The 17374-nt window shown below is 41.8% G+C and overlaps 1 protein-coding gene and 3 long non-coding RNA genes across 5 annotated transcripts; 2 read left to right on the forward strand and 2 right to left on the reverse strand.

Annotated features, from left to right (window-relative positions):
• Positions 1–286: 286 nt before the first annotated feature.
• On the forward strand, positions 287–4683 carry LOC146696194 (fatty acid synthase-like). The gene is made up of 4 exons (XM_085474277.1): positions 287–497; positions 628–726; positions 1167–1418; positions 1546–4683. Exons 1-4 carry the CDS (start codon positions 408–410, stop codon positions 1681–1683), a joined length of 579 nt encoding a protein of 192 aa, XP_085330403.1. The 5' UTR covers positions 287–407; the 3' UTR covers positions 1684–4683.
• Positions 3827–9964, reverse strand: LOC146696195 (uncharacterized). Its single transcript, XR_014923184.1, has 2 exons — positions 7125–9964; positions 3827–4152 (listed from the first exon to the last, which is right to left on the reverse strand). It is a non-coding gene; the product is annotated as an uncharacterized LOC146696195 (long non-coding RNA).
• A 27-nt stretch (positions 9965–9991) lies between these two features.
• LOC146696196 (uncharacterized) lies at positions 9992–13711 on the forward strand. The gene is made up of 2 exons (XR_014923185.1): positions 9992–10122; positions 12565–13711. It is a non-coding gene; the product is annotated as an uncharacterized LOC146696196 (long non-coding RNA).
• Positions 13712–14123: 412 nt separating this feature from the next.
• LOC146696197 (uncharacterized) lies at positions 14124–16737 on the reverse strand. Of its 2 annotated transcripts, XR_014923187.1 has the most exons (4): positions 16130–16737; positions 15611–15730; positions 15268–15326; positions 14124–15088 (listed from the first exon to the last, which is right to left on the reverse strand). It is a non-coding gene; the product is annotated as an uncharacterized LOC146696197 (long non-coding RNA). The 2 variants fall into 2 exon arrangements; XR_014923186.1 differs by having other exon boundaries at positions 15611–16737.
• Positions 16738–17374: the final 637 nt, after the last annotated feature.

Below are 17374 nucleotides of genomic sequence, written 5' to 3' on the forward strand. Positions count from 1 at the left end.
TCACAATCATGTGTATCAAAACGTGTGTAACTGTTAAACAGCAAAATGTGTTAAAGCTGAAAGTCTGACTGTTCAAAGGTGAAACTACAAACACTTGTACATATACAGCTCCCTCCATAATGGCCTGAGGAAAACCAAAGACCTGATGTGATTTCATGTTTTCTTTGTTTCACAGTTTAAAAGTTTGTGGTTCTGTTCTCAGACCTTTGTCACTCACATGTTGTGCATCAGCTGTTTATGTCACTGTGCAGCCAAACTAACTCCCCTCATGTGTTTCCTTTGCAGCTGCTCCTCTGGATAGCATTGAGTCCCTGGCTGCCTACTACGTGAGCTGCGTCAGGCAGGTGCAGCCGGACGGCCCGTACAGAGTCGCTGGATATTCTTCTGGTGCCTGTGTAGCATTTGAAATGTGCTCTCAGCTGCAGACCCAGAATCAGCCTGTGGAGTTCCTGTTTCTCTTTGATGGCTCACATTCATATGTGGCAGCGTACACACAGGTCAGAGAAACACTCGCGCATCTTTATTTCATGTATATGCTGTATAGCGTGTGTGATGTTGGTTTTGAAGGATGAGCTCTGGTCACATGATCTGCATGTGAACAGGTTTAACTGTGTTTTTGATTTGCAGAGCTACAGAGCCAAGCTAACACCTGGCAACGAGTCTGAGGCTGAGACTGAAGCCTTGTGTGCCTTCATCCAGCAGTTCACTGGCATTGAATACAACAAGGTATACTGTCTCTGACCCACAGGTTCACACACAAGTATTCCTTTATGTGGCATCAGCGTTAAAGGCCACACAACCTGAGCTTTTGCCTCACGGCGCCTGTAAGGTAAAGATGGTGACTGTAACACAGTCTGGAGCTGCTGTTCCAGCACAGTCTGTGTGTGGTGCAGGTTTGACTCAACAATGATGTGATGTTTGGAGCTGTTATGGAGACTAAAGTAAAACATGCGGTTAAATCAAACCTTCGTACAGTTTCTCACTGAAAGCTGACATTTGTAACTCCTGAATATCAAAACATCTTCATTTTGCATTTTCATATACATAAGATCTGTGATGTTCATTAATTATGTGTCACTTACTTTTCTGAAAACAACAATATCTCCGCGAGCACGCGGTAACGTTTGCTATGAACTTACAGTCGTCTCCATGGTTACATCCTACAGCTTTTGGAGACTCTGCTCCCGCTGTCAGACCTGAATGCACGCGTCAGTGTGGCCGTGGACCTAATCACCTCCGCTCACAAGGACATCGACCGAGACTCACTGCACTTTGCAGCCTCCGCCTTCTACTACAAGCTAAAGGCTGCTGATGCATATGTACCTACTGCAAAATACCACGGCAGCGTGAAGCTGCTGCGCGCCGAAACCAGCAGCGAATATGAGCAAAACCTGGGAGCTGACTATAAGCTCAGCGAGGTACCGATGCACATTTACATCAGTCTGTAGTACTTATCTTCACTGTGCGTGTGTGCGCTTGTGTGTGTTTCTATAAACTCTGTCTGAGCCTTCCAATGTTCAAACTGTGTACTGCGTCTTTCTTCAGGTCTGTGATGGCGAGGTGTCGGTCCACGTCATCAAGGGAGATCACCACACTTTCCTAGAAGGCGCGGGGGCGGAGTCTATCAAGAACATCATTCATAACTCGCTGGCTGAGCGAGCTGTCAAACCAAGGGAGGGTTAAACATCCACCGTCTCTTCACCCTAATTCCTCAGCTTTCCCCAAACTAGACTGTAAATGTGTCGTTATAGGAAGTGTTTGCACTGCTTATGTTTACACGCTACTGTTATCCTAATATCCCAAATGTTAATGGTTAGTGAACCAGTCGACATCCCATCATCTCACAGCTCCATCGATTCCAACTGCAAGTTTTGTTTTTTGTTGCCATATGTTGTTGTTTGCAGAAGTTCATCCCACAACAAAATAACGTGGTTAAAAAATTAATGTAACAAAGTAACAAACACTGACACATTGATTGAATCCTGAATTACATAACATCACTCAAATTGGTGTTTCTGCTCATGCAGACATCAGTAGACAGGCAAACGCGCTGCGACCAGCCTGATGAGCGACTGTGGAGGGAGGGCTGACCCTGCAGCCGTGTTTCTGCACACTAACTACTCGTAACACAAGTTGGAGGCATTTCTTTATTTTGTGATATTTGTTTACTTTTCAGTCATGTGACCACACAGTCATCAGTTACAGTGGCAACCAGCAAATGTTTACGTTGTCAATAAGTTAACAACAAATTAAGTGTTTCATAAACTGTGTTTTAACAATGACACTCGTGTTACTGTAATTTACAGACCAGTTATTTCACTAATTCAGAAGAAAAACTGCTTCTCTTCATGATGGACTGTGTCAAACACACGCTGTTGTTCTGACAGACGCCTGTGACAGAGGCGTCGCTAAGGACCAAATGTGTCTCTTCAGAGGTTAATCAGAGATGTGAATGATCACTGTAACAGTGAGATCATATTTACTGATGTAACCTCTGAGAAACTGTTTCCTTTTAAAGGCTTTGGTCCAGAGATCTAAAACCTCAGCAAATAATCCAAACCTGAGTACAACAGCTGGCCTGAGACCTGTGATTGGGTCAGTGAAGGAAGCTGCTGATTGGAGATGAATGTGCTGAGGAGTCACAGTACGATGGACGTGACAATAAAGGCCTCTGTGTTTTATTGTAACATTTCTGTTATGTTTTGTAGGACTAATAAGGGCCTCAACAGTCGCTCAGTGTTTTCCTTCATTGTAACGAGCCTGTCCCGTTGGATCTATGATTCCTGTGCTTTTGTTGTCGTTACTATTTCTGATCATTTATCTTGTAAATATAGTTTTTGGGTTTTGTTTTTTAGAGGATGGGTCAGTTTATCAGGGACTGAAACACAAATCCTGTTGGCCCAGAAAATTCTTAGTCGCTGTTGGCGCCACCCGACCGTTTAGTTCAGACCATTAAAGTAACGACTGGTTCTATATGACACTTTTCTACATGCAACAAAGGTGGTGATGGAAGGAGGAGAACAAACTTTTTTGTCTGTATTTAATAGCACAATGAAGACCAGACAGCAAAGCAGGGAGGGAGAAATAAAGGGCCTCAGGTCAGAGTTGAACCCGGCCGCAGCATTTACCCCATGACCAGGTGACGTGGTCACCCGCCCGACCCTTACGCACAGCAGTATTTCACTTCAGCTACCAGGAGTATGTGGGTCGAGCATGCAGACTGAACTTTAGCTGCATGTTAGAAAGCCGAGTTTATGAATGAAGGCTAGAACAAATGTCCCGGCTGAAGGAGGAGGGGCTGCAGAGGTGTATAAACACAGGTGGGCGGGGCAGGGCTAGTGTGCAGGATGACTCAGTGACCTACACTGACCCGTGTTGGTGAACATTTTGTTAAAGTTAAATGTTTTCAAGCTGACAAGTAAATTATCCAGCGAGCTAAGTTGAGCTGACCGACGTGCAGTAAGGTTTTCATGCTCTTCACTAACAGCTGATCGCTGAGAATATATCAACAGTAATAATGTCCTGTAATTCCCACGGCTCTGTATGTCACACCTGCGTATGCTTCCCCATCACATTCATCACCTGTTCCTCTGGTGTCTCTGATTGGAGCACGCAGGTGTGTGGAGCAGAGTGAAATCACACACCTAATGCTGTTTTATTCAACCTGGATCTTGGAAGTTTTGATTAACATCAGTGTCAAACATGAACTAACTCTTTGTCCCCTTCAACATTACATGTTGTTTTTTGAAGTAACAGGTTCAGTGATCTTAAAAGGCTGCGGTAACGTGTCGCTGATAAAACACTGAGTCATTTTCAAATTATTCACTTTAGTTCAATTCAGCTTTATTGTTTTATGTGAAAGTCTCCATCCTGTGTCCTTCACTTATCTTTATCCCAGGTGTGAATTGTTCACAGGACTTAAAAGAAGGACGTGTCTGTGGAAAAGGCTCCGGCCAACCTAAACTCCTCCCTCATCAGGACACAGAAGAGCCGCTGAGGCAGCGCCTTGGAGTACGCTGCTGGTCGCGGCACACAGGTGCGCAACAAGATCTCCCGGCCTGCTGGAGGAGGGAAGTCTGGTACTCTGCTGCTTCCCCCAGTTTGCTTCTTGTCAGATCCCAAGTCCTCATCGACGGGCGCCAGAAGGGCAGCCTAAAAGGGCAAAGGTCAAATGTTAGCAAACAGCAACCGATTCTGAAGAAATGTGCTGTGTGATATTCAGAAGTACTGTAACCCGAGTCTCCCACAGAGACCTGATCCAGACTACAGCTCACAAACACAGCTCCTCTACTAACACCTCACTGCAGCTGCACGCTGCTGATCCTGTCTGTGATTAGAAATGATTTCAATAAAGTAAAACAGAGGCTCGTTTTCTATGAGCGTAAACAGGGATCTCTTTTTCAGTCTCAGTGTAACAAACGTGTTTACTGAATAAGTCTTTCAGTAAAAATGTTTTTGTTAATTCAGTAAAATCTGCAAAGATGACTTGTACTGTTGGCAGCAACAAACAGAGACAACAGAGTGTGGGACAGACAGGAAGTCAGGACACGTCTATGTGCTTCACAGTGGGACTAGAACATGAACATTTCTACACACACCACAGGCAGCAACTGTGCAAACCTCCACGTCACCAAAAACACCCTGCAGGTCCCATCAGAGCAACGGCAGAGAAAACAGATGAAAGGTCTGTTAGAGAGAAAAACGCTTCGCTGCTTTCTTACCCGTATGACACCAAAAGGGTTTTGTTTTTTTTAATAATAAAGGCTTCATGTTTTACAGTTAAAGGTAAAGCTCATGCAAACATGCAGGCTTATTTGTCTGATCAATGCAAAAGTTCAAACATGTCTCTTTCAAGCCTCATTATCAGCTGAGATCATAGTAAAGACACAGACAGGATCCTGATCCATCTGTTCTTTATATAATTACTGTAATGTAGAATATCATGGACATAATACACAGACTGCAGCCTAAATACTGCTAAAAACAGCTCTTTTTATTTTTAAGGTTTCACGTATTAACCTTTTATTATAAAAGTCACCTGATCCTTAGCAGGTGTGTATACAGAAATACACCAGGTCATTATTTAAGCAAAGCGAAGCCAAACTGCTCCTGTGTGACAGATGAAGTCCACCTTTAAACAGCATTTAGATGCTGCTAATGAAACTCGATTAGTGGCAGCACTGGTCTGTGGGCTGGGGACACTGGTGCCACCAGTACAGCGCGCACTTTTCACAGCGCCACCATGTGGACCAAACTGTATTCTGGGTCAAACCTGATGTTTTATCATTTACACTGAACAAAAATATAAACGCAACACTTTTGCTTTTGCTCCTGTTTTCCATGAGCTGAACTCAGAGATATGAAACATTTTCTACAAACACAAAAGACCCGACACTCGCAAGCAATGTTCCCTCTAAGCTGCGCGCGTACACAATTGCGCACTGCTGGCACGGTCTCTGCACAGAAAATCTGCGTTGCGCGCACAAAAAAAAAAAAAAAAAAAATTCACCTGAATTGAAATTAAAATGAAAACTTTAACAATCCTGTTTTGCAGTGTTAGTCAGTGACTGGCTGCTCCCGTATAGGATTAGAACGAGGCCACCTTATCCCGTAGTCCAGCCAATCACGCGATTCACATTCGTATATACGCAGCTAATCAACGTCGCTGTCAGGCTCTGACGCGTCCTTATGCGCCGACACCGGTGTTTTAGCAAAGCGGCTGATGTGGAGTGAAGCCACGTTAATGACAACGTGTACAACCATTGGAGATGTGAGCAGGACCGACGGAACAACTGACGGGAAAAGTGTGGACTTTATACCAGTTTTTAAATTGTGTTGATCGGCCGCGTACAACCAGAGTTATGATAAAAATATCTGCAATGTTTGGTTTTCTTCCTGAATACTGTCGTTGTTTATATTTACTGCGGGAAGAAACGGTGAAAACGCCGTTTTATAAGGAAAACGCTCGAAAGCCTGTGAGCAAAAACAACACCCCACCACCCTTTCCTATTGGTGGAAAAATGTACCATGTGGACCAATCAAAAATTATATGGCAAGGGTTAGAAACGGGAGGAAGTTTTAGGAGTGACGGCGGTGCTTGGAGATGTGAGAGATTTGCGACGTTTAGCGCAAATCTTATGTAGTGAGTGTGTAGTGTAGTCAGCAGTTTTGTTGTGTGTGTCAGAACAATGAGGCGACTGCTGAATGTTACAGGTGTTACAGCAGTGATACATCTGCTGTTGTCCTGCAGGTATCAGGCTGTTGTTCTCCTTCATCTCATAGTGGACACAAATTATTTTTTGGAGTGGCACAAATAATTTGTGTGGCATCAGATTTGATGCAGAACAGCTGATTGTTCTGTAAATAGTTTGAAATGTTTAATTAAAAAACGCCTTGGCTACATTTTTAGGTAAACAGCTGCAAAAAACTTTGTTTGCATAACTCGGTTACTTTTTTGAAGAAGTAACTATATAATTAATTGCCCAACATTGGTCATTATATCCTGTATTTTGCAGACAGAGTTACAGACTCTCTCCCAGACCACAGACTCATAATACAAGTCAGAGCTTTATTAAAAAAAAAAGAAAGAAAGAAAGTTGTGTTTTCAAAATTAGAGTTATTTTTACTTCCAATAGTGTTAACATACTGCACAGGTCAGGAACAAGATTTTTTGTTACATTTTCATTGTAAGTGGGCTGAAGCAGTTAATTAAAAGTAGTCTAACATGCCACACCTGTGAGGTGTGGCATGTCAAGGTGCTGATTAGACAGCATGAATATTGCACAGGTGTGTCTGAGACTGCCCACAATAAAAGGCCACTCTGAAATATGCCGTACATGTGTAGCACAATGACACACATGTCGCAAAACCAGTCAGGATCCGGTTCAGCTCATGGAAACAAAAGTGTTGTGTTTATATTTGTGTTCAGTGTAACAAATACTGAGACGTCTAATAATGTTGTGTGTTGTTCATCTGAGGACGCTGCAGAGAACCAGATTATTTTTATTATCCTGTTTGTCTGTTATGTGAACCTTTAGAGGATGTACCTTATAATGACTGAGTGTGTTTATCGCACTATGTTAAATGTAACTGTGAGCGACACGAGGCTTACTGCTCATGGTTACCTCATCAGTGGTGAAGTCAGCCAGCTTGATGCAAGAAAGAGGAAGAACAAAAGGATGAAAGAGCAACACACAGATGAAAAACAAAAACAGACTTTCTAACCGACAGAGCTGAAATCTGAACATGTCACCAGCTGCAGGAGGCAACGCTCTGAACCACGTCGTTCCTCCTCCAGATGGAGCTTTTACTGCCTATAGTCTCTTGACATACAATGGTTGGATTGTCCTATGATACTGTATCAGCTGAGCCTCAAATTCTTATGATCTCGAGCTTCAGTCTCAGTGAATCCTTAGTTGGCTCAGATGCATCATCTGGTGTTTGAGTGTAACAAGGTGGTTGTAACACAAAAGGTGTGTATGTGTTTGTGTAAACAGGTGAGTGTGGTTTGTAGTGTCCAACTAAAGCAGCGTGTCTAACCAACCACATCTCCAGGGCTGAATCAGGTGACCACGAGCCATCGCTCCACAGCTGCTGAGGGAGCTACAACCCTCATTCAGCCTTTCATAGACATACGGCAATGAACTGTATGAACAATAAACTTTATTCATACACACAAATCCCTTTAGGGTTGTGTCAGCGAGGGCAAACGTGCCACATCAAATACATGGAGCTACAAGCTGTGGTGACCCACTGTCAGTAAGGGAGCTTTATTACACACACACAGCATCAAATCATAACAACAGTTACCTCAAGCTACTTCTATGTTATAAGGCAAAGACCCTGCAGTTACACAGGGAAACATTAGGTGACCGTCTGTGAGCGACAGTGGGAACCAAAGCCTCTAACAAACATCCATCGATAGATGAGGGGCAGACGGGCTGAATGCAGAGAGGTCTACTAACACATGTTGAGTGAAGAAGAAACACCCAGTGCATTATGGGGAACTTAGACCTATAACTTAGACCTGTGTGCGCCTTAGCATATGCTACTTCCGGCGCATAGCGCTTAGTTTCCGGTGTGATATTCGCTCCTTGTTCACGGTCGGGTTTTTCAACCAAATGGACGAATCAAGTGGCAATTTACATTTTTCGAGATGTCGAATGTATCTGTAGATGATGTTGATCGACTTGTCGATATTTCCCCCCCGCGCCTCAGAGCAAACGAGAGAAAGGATTCAGATTTTATACTTCTCAGTATCTGTAAACAGCGCTCCCTCGTTTATCGCGGGAGTTACGTTCTAAAAATAACCTGCGATTGGTGAAATCTGAAGTAGCCAACTTTATTTTTCACAGTTATTATCAATGTTTTAAGGCTGTAAAACCCGTCACTACACACTTTATACACTCAGACCGACATGAACATTTTCACACGTTTCTCTCCTGTTTAAGCTCTCAAAGCTCAAACCTTCGTAGACAAATAAGTCCAGTATTACAGAAACCAAAGATCAAACCGTGTTTTCAGGTCCAGCACATGAGAACAGAGCAGCTGAGAGATAATTCAACATCAATGAATCATTAATGAATCAATGAATCAGCGATTCTGTACTGCACAGGAGAGACGGCACGGAGGAGATCAACAATAGTCTGAAGCCAATCAGGACGCAGAACACAAAGCGCTGTGCGCAAAAAAAAAAAAAAGCATGCAAACTTGCACAAAAAAAATGTGCGAAACAGCGAGGCCGCGTTATAGCGACAGACCAGACCAGCTGCACAACACAGACACTTCAAACCTGAGGACAAATCTAAGAGAACAGAAAAAGGAAAGGAAACTTAGCTTAGAACCATGCAGCGCTACAGGAGACGGCAGCACTGCAGAGGTGAGGACCGGCACCTGTTTGAAAGAGACAAATGCACACAAACACACACAACAACGAACGAGAAACAAACACAGAGAGAGGAAAAAGTGGTTATACAGAACTTGAGGACATTACCTACATGTAAATATCTAAATAATTATAAATTTGTTGTGTTTTCTTTAACAATGTCAGAAGGAGAGAGGCACTGAGGCACGGTCTTCCGCCCCCCGACGCTCCTGCTGCGCCTCCTCCTTCTGACAGGAACTGCCTACAGAACAAGCATGAATGATGCCTGAGTGGACACACACAACTCACAAGTTCCTGGCTCTGTCAGCTCCTCTGCAGAGGGTTTCCCTAAGAAGGTGGACCTAGCAGGGTCACCGGGGGACGGGGAGCTGTGCCTCACGGCCCTCACTTCGTCGGAGAAACCCTCATGCAGAGTTCAGAAACTTGTGTTGAGTATGTCGCTGTGAGCCTCCACCATTGAACTAGTGGGTGCAGCCTGAACTGTCTAGAGACAGACCAGACCAGCTGCACAACACAGACACTTCAAACCTGAGGACAAATCTAAGAGAACAGAAAAAGGAAAGGAAACTTAGCTTAGAACCATGCAGCGCTACAGGAGACGGCAGCACTGCAGAGGTGAGGACCAGCACCTGTTTGAAAGAGACAAATGCACACAAACACACACAACAACGAACGAGAAACAAACACAGAGAGAGGAAAAAGTGGTTATACAGAACTTGAGGACATTACCTACATGTAAATATCTAAATAATTATAAATTTGTTGTGTTTTCTTTAACAATGTCAGAAGGAGAGAGGCACTGAGGCACCGTCTTCCGCCCCCCGACGCTCCTGCTGCGCCTCCTCCTTCTGACAGGAACTGCCTACAGAACAAGCATGAATGATGCCTGAGTGGACACACACAACTCACAAGTTCCTGGCTCTGTCAGCTCCTCTGCAGAGGGTTTCCCTAAGAAGGTGGACCTAGCAGGGTCACCGGGAGACAGGGAGCTGTGCCTCACGGCCCTCACTTCGTCGGAGAAACCCTCATGCAGAGTTCAGAAACTTGTGTGTTGAGTATGTCGCTGTGAGCCTCCACCATTTAACTAGTGGGTGCAGCCTGAACTGTCTAGAGACAGACCAGACCAGCTGCACAACACAGACACTTCAAACCTGAGGACAAATCTAAGAGAACAGAAAAAGGAAAGGAAACTTAGCTTAGAACCATGCAGCGCTACAGGAGACGGCAGCACTGCAGAGGTGAGGACCGGCACCTGTTTGAAAGAGACAAATGCACACAAAATAAGTGTTTGTTGTAGAATGTGCAGCATGAAAGTAGCATGCATGTTTTGCATAGAACTGTTTTATGCATCTGCATTTCACAAAGAATGACAAATTGGTATACGGGACAACAAATAAAATCTAATGTATAGAAAAAAGATAATAGGATATGCCCATGACAATAAGAATGATAAAGGACTTCACAAAGTCAATTTATTGCTAAAGTGTGATCTTAGAAAATTGCTATTGTGCACCACACTAAACAGAACAAATTCTGTCAAAACTTACTTTTGCAAGATCCCACAAATGTTTTGCAAGATCTTGAGAGTTTTTTTCTTTGCATTTATCATGCTTCCATCAATACCTGTAAAATGTACAGGGTACTGCAGCTGGTTGTTAATGAATGCAACAAAGACCACCAGATCAAAGTACACCTAGCCACGAGTGTTTCCCCTTCCACTGAGCACTATCTTCATCTCGCAAAATACATGTTCAAATTTTTTTTCTTCAATGTGCCTTGCGAGGCTCCATAACATACCTATCAATCTGTGAGCATTTCTCAGAGGCTGCAGCAACTGCAGCTTTTGAGGAAGTTGCAACAGCACATTTGTGCATTCTCACACGTAGCCCTACAGGAACACCCACAGTTACAAATACCATAGCGACCAACATCAGTGCTACTACTGCCCACAGTTCATGTAAAGGAAACATAACGGTGTCATACAATAAACTACAGAATCAGCATTGTTGTCTGTGAAGGTTCTCAGTCATTCAGGTCATCGTAGTCAAAGGAGCTTGTAAAGAAAAGCGTCTGGACTTCTTTAAGTTGCTTGAAGACGTTTCACCTCTCATCCGAGAAGCTTCTTCACTTCATCAGCATTGTTGCACAACCGTGTATTCAATCTTGTTACCCTTCTTTAAAGTCCACCACCTGTGCTGCAAGTGAAGTTGAGGGCAACTGTGGCTCAGGGAGTTGGGAAGCACATCTGTAACCGGAAGGTTGCCGGTTCGATCCCTGGGCTCTCTGTCCTGGTCGTTGTGTCCTTGGGCAAGACACTTTACCCTACCGCCTACTGGTGATGGCGCGATATGGCAGCCTCGCTTCTGTCAGTCTGCCCCAGGGCAGCTGTGGCTACAACCGTAGTTGCCTTCACCAGTGACTGAATAGTGGCATTGTAAAGCGCTTTGGGTGCCTTGAAAAGCGCTATATAAATCCAGTCCATTATTAACACATTGGAAGTTGTGGCACTTCTCATTATTTGACGTGCACAGCCGCTCTGTGTGAGGGTCAAACATTTGTTTATTCAACACCTGTGAAGGTATCAGAAATCGGCTACTGAGAAAAAATGCATAGATAGCAAGAGAAGCAAATTAAAGCACTGCACGTGCTTTACGTGCTATGACATGCTGCACGTCATAAAACCCAGTTTCTTGATTAACATTTTTAAGAGTTAAGTTGTAATACTTTTGTGCATTATTAAAACAAATCCTAAAATTCTGTATCACTGTGCTGTTACGAGAAGGTAGCTTGAATGTAGGTATCTGGCCCTGTGTAAATCTTGAGCATGAGTGATGTTGTGGGACAGTGCACCAACTACACAGGTACAACAGCCGGAGAACCAAGAACCAGGAACAGCTACTTGGCGATCCCGACACAGACTCCAGCTTTCCATATCTGCATCTGCAATGAATATTAATAGAGATAAAATACAATCTTTTATCCTGTCTTCCTTCTCTCAGCCCAACCGGTCGCAGCAGATTTGGCGCTATATAAATAAAATTGAATTGAATTGAATACAATTTGCGCTCTCAGAGTGCTTCTTGTTTGTTTTTGTTGTAATCTGACTGTGGATTTTGATGTTTTTAAAAGCATAATACAGCAAAAAAACAAACAAACAAACAAACAAAACCCAGAAGGCCTTTTAAATTTCTTTAAATATTGTTCTGCTTTAGTCAAATCAAAAGATTGTATATTATTAACTTGAAATTGAATTGTGATTTTAATTTTAGGAATAGAATTTTAAGAATATTAGTTTTTACTGTCTCCAAATGGACAGGTAAAAAGCAGCTTTGAATTGACAGACCTCAAATAATAATATATTTCTTGGATTCGAGGGAGCACCCAAACTCCACCTACACTACTGTGCTAGACAGCAATATCACAGAACAGTGAACTCTTGGCACACACAAAAAATCCCCAGTGTAATCAATCCTCCACAGCAATGAAACACTGGATTATTGGGTACAGACACTCTCTTGTAGCCAAAAGGTCAGAGGGTTAGTCCTTTCCAAAGCTATCAAAACATCATTTAGCAGGGCAGCGGCAAACAGTGTCTGAAAAGTGACTTTTCATAACCACTGTCATACTTATTAGATATTAAATTTACAATTGTTTTCTTCTCTGTATTGTTATCCATTCAGAACCAATACAATTATCCTGATAGATGCAGAAGGGAATGTGATCTTCACAGAGCGCACCATGCTTGACTGTGACACAACCAAATGGAGCACCAGTTCTTTCCAGTTCAAACTGCAGGAGTGAAGACACAATGGAGGAAACCTACTCTGTGCCTTTCTGCATCATCTCTCCTTCCGTTACCTTTTCCTCACCATCTCCTTCAGCTGAGCCTCATGTGACCGCAAAGACTCATCAGCACTTTTTTTATTCAGCTAGTCACTAGCTGCCTCGTTAACATCAGTTTCATATATTTCTTACTTTTGATTTAATTTAAAGATGCATGCTAATTTTTTAAAAAAAGCAAAGATGCCAAAGGACATTTAGAGTTTTGTAGAGGAAAATATTTTACCTACATGTCATGAACCTTCTCAAAAATTATAGCTTGAATGTAATTTGGTGAATATAAGATTGGTGTGATGCCATTTTCTGTCATGAACGCTAGACATTGTGGCCCTTTCACACACATGGCAAAAGACAGGAGATGATCTGTGTTAGGCACATTACATGCAGTACGTTATGACTGGTTCTGACATTAGTGGTTTTAAATACAGCTTGTCTGGGTGAAGTGTAGAAAAGCTCGTCTGCGGTGCATGAATACATGCTTTTTGGTGTCCGATGTAACCTTCCATCCATGATTTACATTTTATGCTCTATTTTCAGGCTGCAGGCTAAATTGGCATCCTATGACAAGTCCTAGGGTCACATATATTTTTCTAGAAGATTTAAGTTCACACGAGTCATCACCAGGATTACTGGCTACTTTGTAAGTTTCTGATTACCCTTTCATTGGTGTTTAGGTAATTTTGCGTCACAGCATCAAATGTTTCAATGCACTGTTAAATGCACTGGATCTTGAAAAAACAGCCTGAAAATAAATAACAGTTTATCCAAACACCTCTCTTTTTGATTGTTGCATTATGATTACGGATACAAAATAACTGTCAGGAACCATGTGCTCACACACATATCAGTATAGGCCTAGGAAGCTGGCTCCGCTGCTTCCTGTATGACTCTAGGATTTACCCACATGCAGGTGACGTATGAGTAATGTATTTATTAATGTGAAGAAAGCTTTTTGTAACCAGATTGAACCCATGGTTAATTTGACTTCTGTTCCCTAAAAAAAAAAGAGTTCAAACTTGATATGATTTGTGAGTAATATGTACATACGTATTTTGATCTTTTGTTAGTTTTTTCCATTTAAAATCTCCCTATGGTCATTTAACCAGTATCCCTGGTTTGCAGTGTTATGCCATTGTATGTACTTTAGCTGACCTGCAACTGTTTTCAAACAGTGACCCCTCCTGCCTGTGTGGAATATTGCACCCTTCAGGATGTACCTGAACATTTGGTGTATTTAAAGATTACCTTCTTATTTTTTTAACCAGCAGAATGGGCACTGGTATCTTCACATCAATGTTTTAAAGCAATACAGCATCTAAAGAGGTGTAGAGGAGTATAAATCTAGACAAGTACAAATAGAATACCAGTGGCACAGCATTAAAAATTAATGGGTTTTTTTTATCTGATTAATTTCAGCTGTGAAACAAATTTGTGGTTGTATTACCATCACTCCATGTTTATAGGCTGTATGTAAACATCTTTATAGTTTTCTTCATATACTGTGTGCTGTAAGCATCCACCAGTCCCAGAATTAGCACTCTCTGCTAAAGGCAGCAAGAGTCCACTCGACAAAACCAAAGCATGTTTTGTAAGATTTTGCATCACTGATTAAATATATCTGAATTTATTGATTCATGCAGGAGGTGTGTAGCACATGCTCACTTTAATGTTATGTTATAATTTGGTTGCTCTTCCCATTTTTAAAAACATTATCCTTTTTTAATGCTTGTCGGCTACCCCTTGTAGTCAAAGTGTGCATAAAGGGATTTCACGCAATATCAGGAGTTTCAAAAACGTGAACCATCCCACTGGATGGCTTCACATTATGTGAAAATGGGGGAGGGGGGATTCCAGTTATTCAATGGGACGCCGTTTGTAAACTGAATGATGCTGGAATTAGTAGCAACATTTTTCCACATTTAGCTCAAAGCCTTATTAAAAACATGTTTTTTCAAGTCATTTTTCACAATATTCAAATTTCCAAAGAGGAATTGGAAAATGTTCTTTCCCTGAAAATGTCTTTTACTGAAGCTGCATCTATCCTCTCCATCTCAAGGCCTACTCTGTAAGACTATTATAACAAGTAAGTTATACAGTCGCTTACATTTAATGCTTCATTGAGCTGTATGTTTAAGTGTAGAAGAAAACCAAAGATCAAAGACGACACAGTTCAGTGCCAGTTAGCAAAGATGATGCATTTTGTCCTTTGGATGTATCATATTGCTGGTCTCTGTCAGCCTCTGTGGACCTTCACCACCATCTGCACCACGCACGAGGGCTTGAGCCCATATTCAGATAGAGATGCAGAGTCGTTCACCAATAGCTTCCCAGCGACAGTCAGCCGGACTTCAGCCATAAGATATCCTACACACACAACAGAGGACAGAGATGAACCTCACAAAATATTTAAACATGTCAAAAACTATTATGTCAGGTTCCCTGAACACCACTGAAGATGCACACATTTTAAACACACTCCTGTGTCCAAAACTCCTTAGCAGTGACAACAAAGTTAATATTTCAAAATCATCCTCAGTGCACACCTTTTCCCCCACTGTGGTCAAGATGCTCTTAGCTGTTTGGTTCCTCCTGCTCAGGATTTCTTCAAAGGAAAAAAGGAAACAAAAAGCAGTTTTAAAAGTTTTTTGTTGGTGGTGTTTTTGACTTTCAAGCTCAATCAAAGCAGAAAAAGACTTCAAAACAAATTCAATTGAATGGATGGGTATAATCTTCCATTGAAAGCCAGCAAGAAATAACAGTTTTTTAGAGCGTTTTGGTCATCATACACATAACAGCAATCACTGCGTTTGCAATATAATCTGTGACTATTATGAAAGTAACATACATAACTTGAAAAGCTAAAATCAATCATAACATTAAGCTCACCTTGTTTTTGTGGAGAAGGTGATCAGGCTTTTTCTTCACGTCCTGAGACCAGGTGCACTGGATCATCACCAGCTTGTATCTTCATCCTTTTTCACTCAGTGAAGTCTTTCTCTTTGTTCCCTTTGCAACAGAAAACTACCGTGTGATCACAGGTGAAGTTAGGGATATTTTTCCTGTGCAGTTTTTATAGTGCTTCATTTGGTGAAGCTGTTGATCCACTTTGATCTCAAAGGATCTCGACGGTGGAAAAAAGTAATATTTCTCCTTACCATTAGGCTAAATATAGATATAACAATTTATAATATGTCAGCAGCATCCCCATAAGGGAGGTCTCCCTGTAGTGTCCCGAATGCAGATCCATTGTGATAAGAGAGAATGGATCAGATTTGAATGTCCTCTGTGAAGTGTGCACAGCAGTAAATGGACAGCCGTTTGAATTCTGCTTGCAGTGTTTGAGGGAATGGGAGAGTCCACGGCCTTGGAAAGACTGCTGTGAAAATCACTAAAAACACTACAAACCTGCCCAGATAACCTTTGGTTCATTGGAGGAAGTCCACGGATGTCCTTCTATCCGTCCCTGTCTCACCTCCTGGTTGAGTACAGCAAGTGGAATTGTAAATTTGTTGTTTGTCCTCGATGTAAGGTAAAGTTATGTTTTCTATGCCTGAAGAGCTATACTAAATGTATTTTTTTAAAGCGACTTCTGTGTACCATGCTCCAGCGGTGTAGCTGTATGGCAGAAGAAATAATGACAGAGACACAAAGCTTCCAAGTTTTACTTTTGATGTGGGAGTGCCTTATTTGTAATAATGTACCATGCTGTGTTTTTTAATTCCCTTTTTATAATTCTCTATCTCTCTAATTCTCTCCAAATCAAATATAATTAGTGTTGGGTTCTATTGATGAGAAATTTGCTACTAAATGTGATCTTTACAGCTGCATTATGTCTGAATCATAATGATAATAAACCTGAAAAATGTAATTCATTCATAAATGTGAAATATAGTTAATCATACATTATGTTATTACTCATTCCTTAAGATTTAGTTATTTTATGTTGACCTGTCATTGTCTGCTGCTTCTTTAGCATTAGCTTGATGGCATTAATCACTTGTGCTATTCAGGCATTTTTTCCGTGTTTTTTTTTGTTAGCTTTATGATGACTGCTATTTTTTCTTCTAAATTGTTTAAGGAAATCAATGTCTATTTTATTAAAACCTTGTTATGCTTAATAAACAGTTAGGGTGTAAAGCATGCATGTTACAAGCACGTAGATGCTTTTATTTACAGTTTGTCGTTGGTTTCTTCTGCTTGTGCAGTTTTCCAGCCACCTTCTTCCCGTGCAGCACACAGTCCCAACATGATCAGATGATGCAGAACAGCCGTGTGGGTCAGCATCCCCTGACACCACACCCTGAACCCACCAGCCAAAGCCCTCCCTGCAGCTGAGCCACAAACCACATATTATCTCATTTAGAAAAATGTTTTGAGTAACTGACAAAACACGTAGTTAAGATTAATTTTTAGGGGTTTTGTTGGTTTTATAAACAGTTTAGTTTGAAACACACTGAATAATTCATTAACTACATTTTAAAAATCTGAAAAGCACTGTGGCGGGGCAGGGCCGTGCAGAGAGGTTTAAAGGGGCGGGTGCTCAAAGTTAAAAAGGGGCACATTGAACCAGGTTGAATAACAACAACACACATTCATCAAGAATCTAATATGGGAAGAGAAGGGCTGTGTTGATCTGAGACTGTAGACATT

This window comes from Copadichromis virginalis, linkage group LG12 (assembly GCF_057382275.1).
Source record: "Copadichromis virginalis isolate Kocher_CV1m ecotype Utaka linkage group LG12, C_Virginalis_male_GT1.1, whole genome shotgun sequence".
NCBI lineage: Eukaryota > Metazoa > Chordata > Actinopteri > Cichliformes > Cichlidae > Copadichromis > Copadichromis virginalis.

What these genes read in the sequence shown, in the direction of transcription:
- LOC146696194 (XM_085474277.1), top strand. Translation starts at nt 408, where the DNA reads ATGTGCTCTCAGCTGCAGACCCAGAATCAGCCTGTGGAGTTCCTGTTT. An exon ending in ATGTGGCAGCGTACACACAG is followed by an intron (nt 498 to 627) that starts GTCAGAGAAACA and finishes TTTGATTTGCAG; the next exon opens with AGCTACAGAGCCAAGCTAAC. An exon ending in CTGGCATTGAATACAACAAG is followed by an intron (nt 727 to 1,166) that starts GTATACTGTCTC and finishes TACATCCTACAG; the next exon opens with CTTTTGGAGACTCTGCTCCC.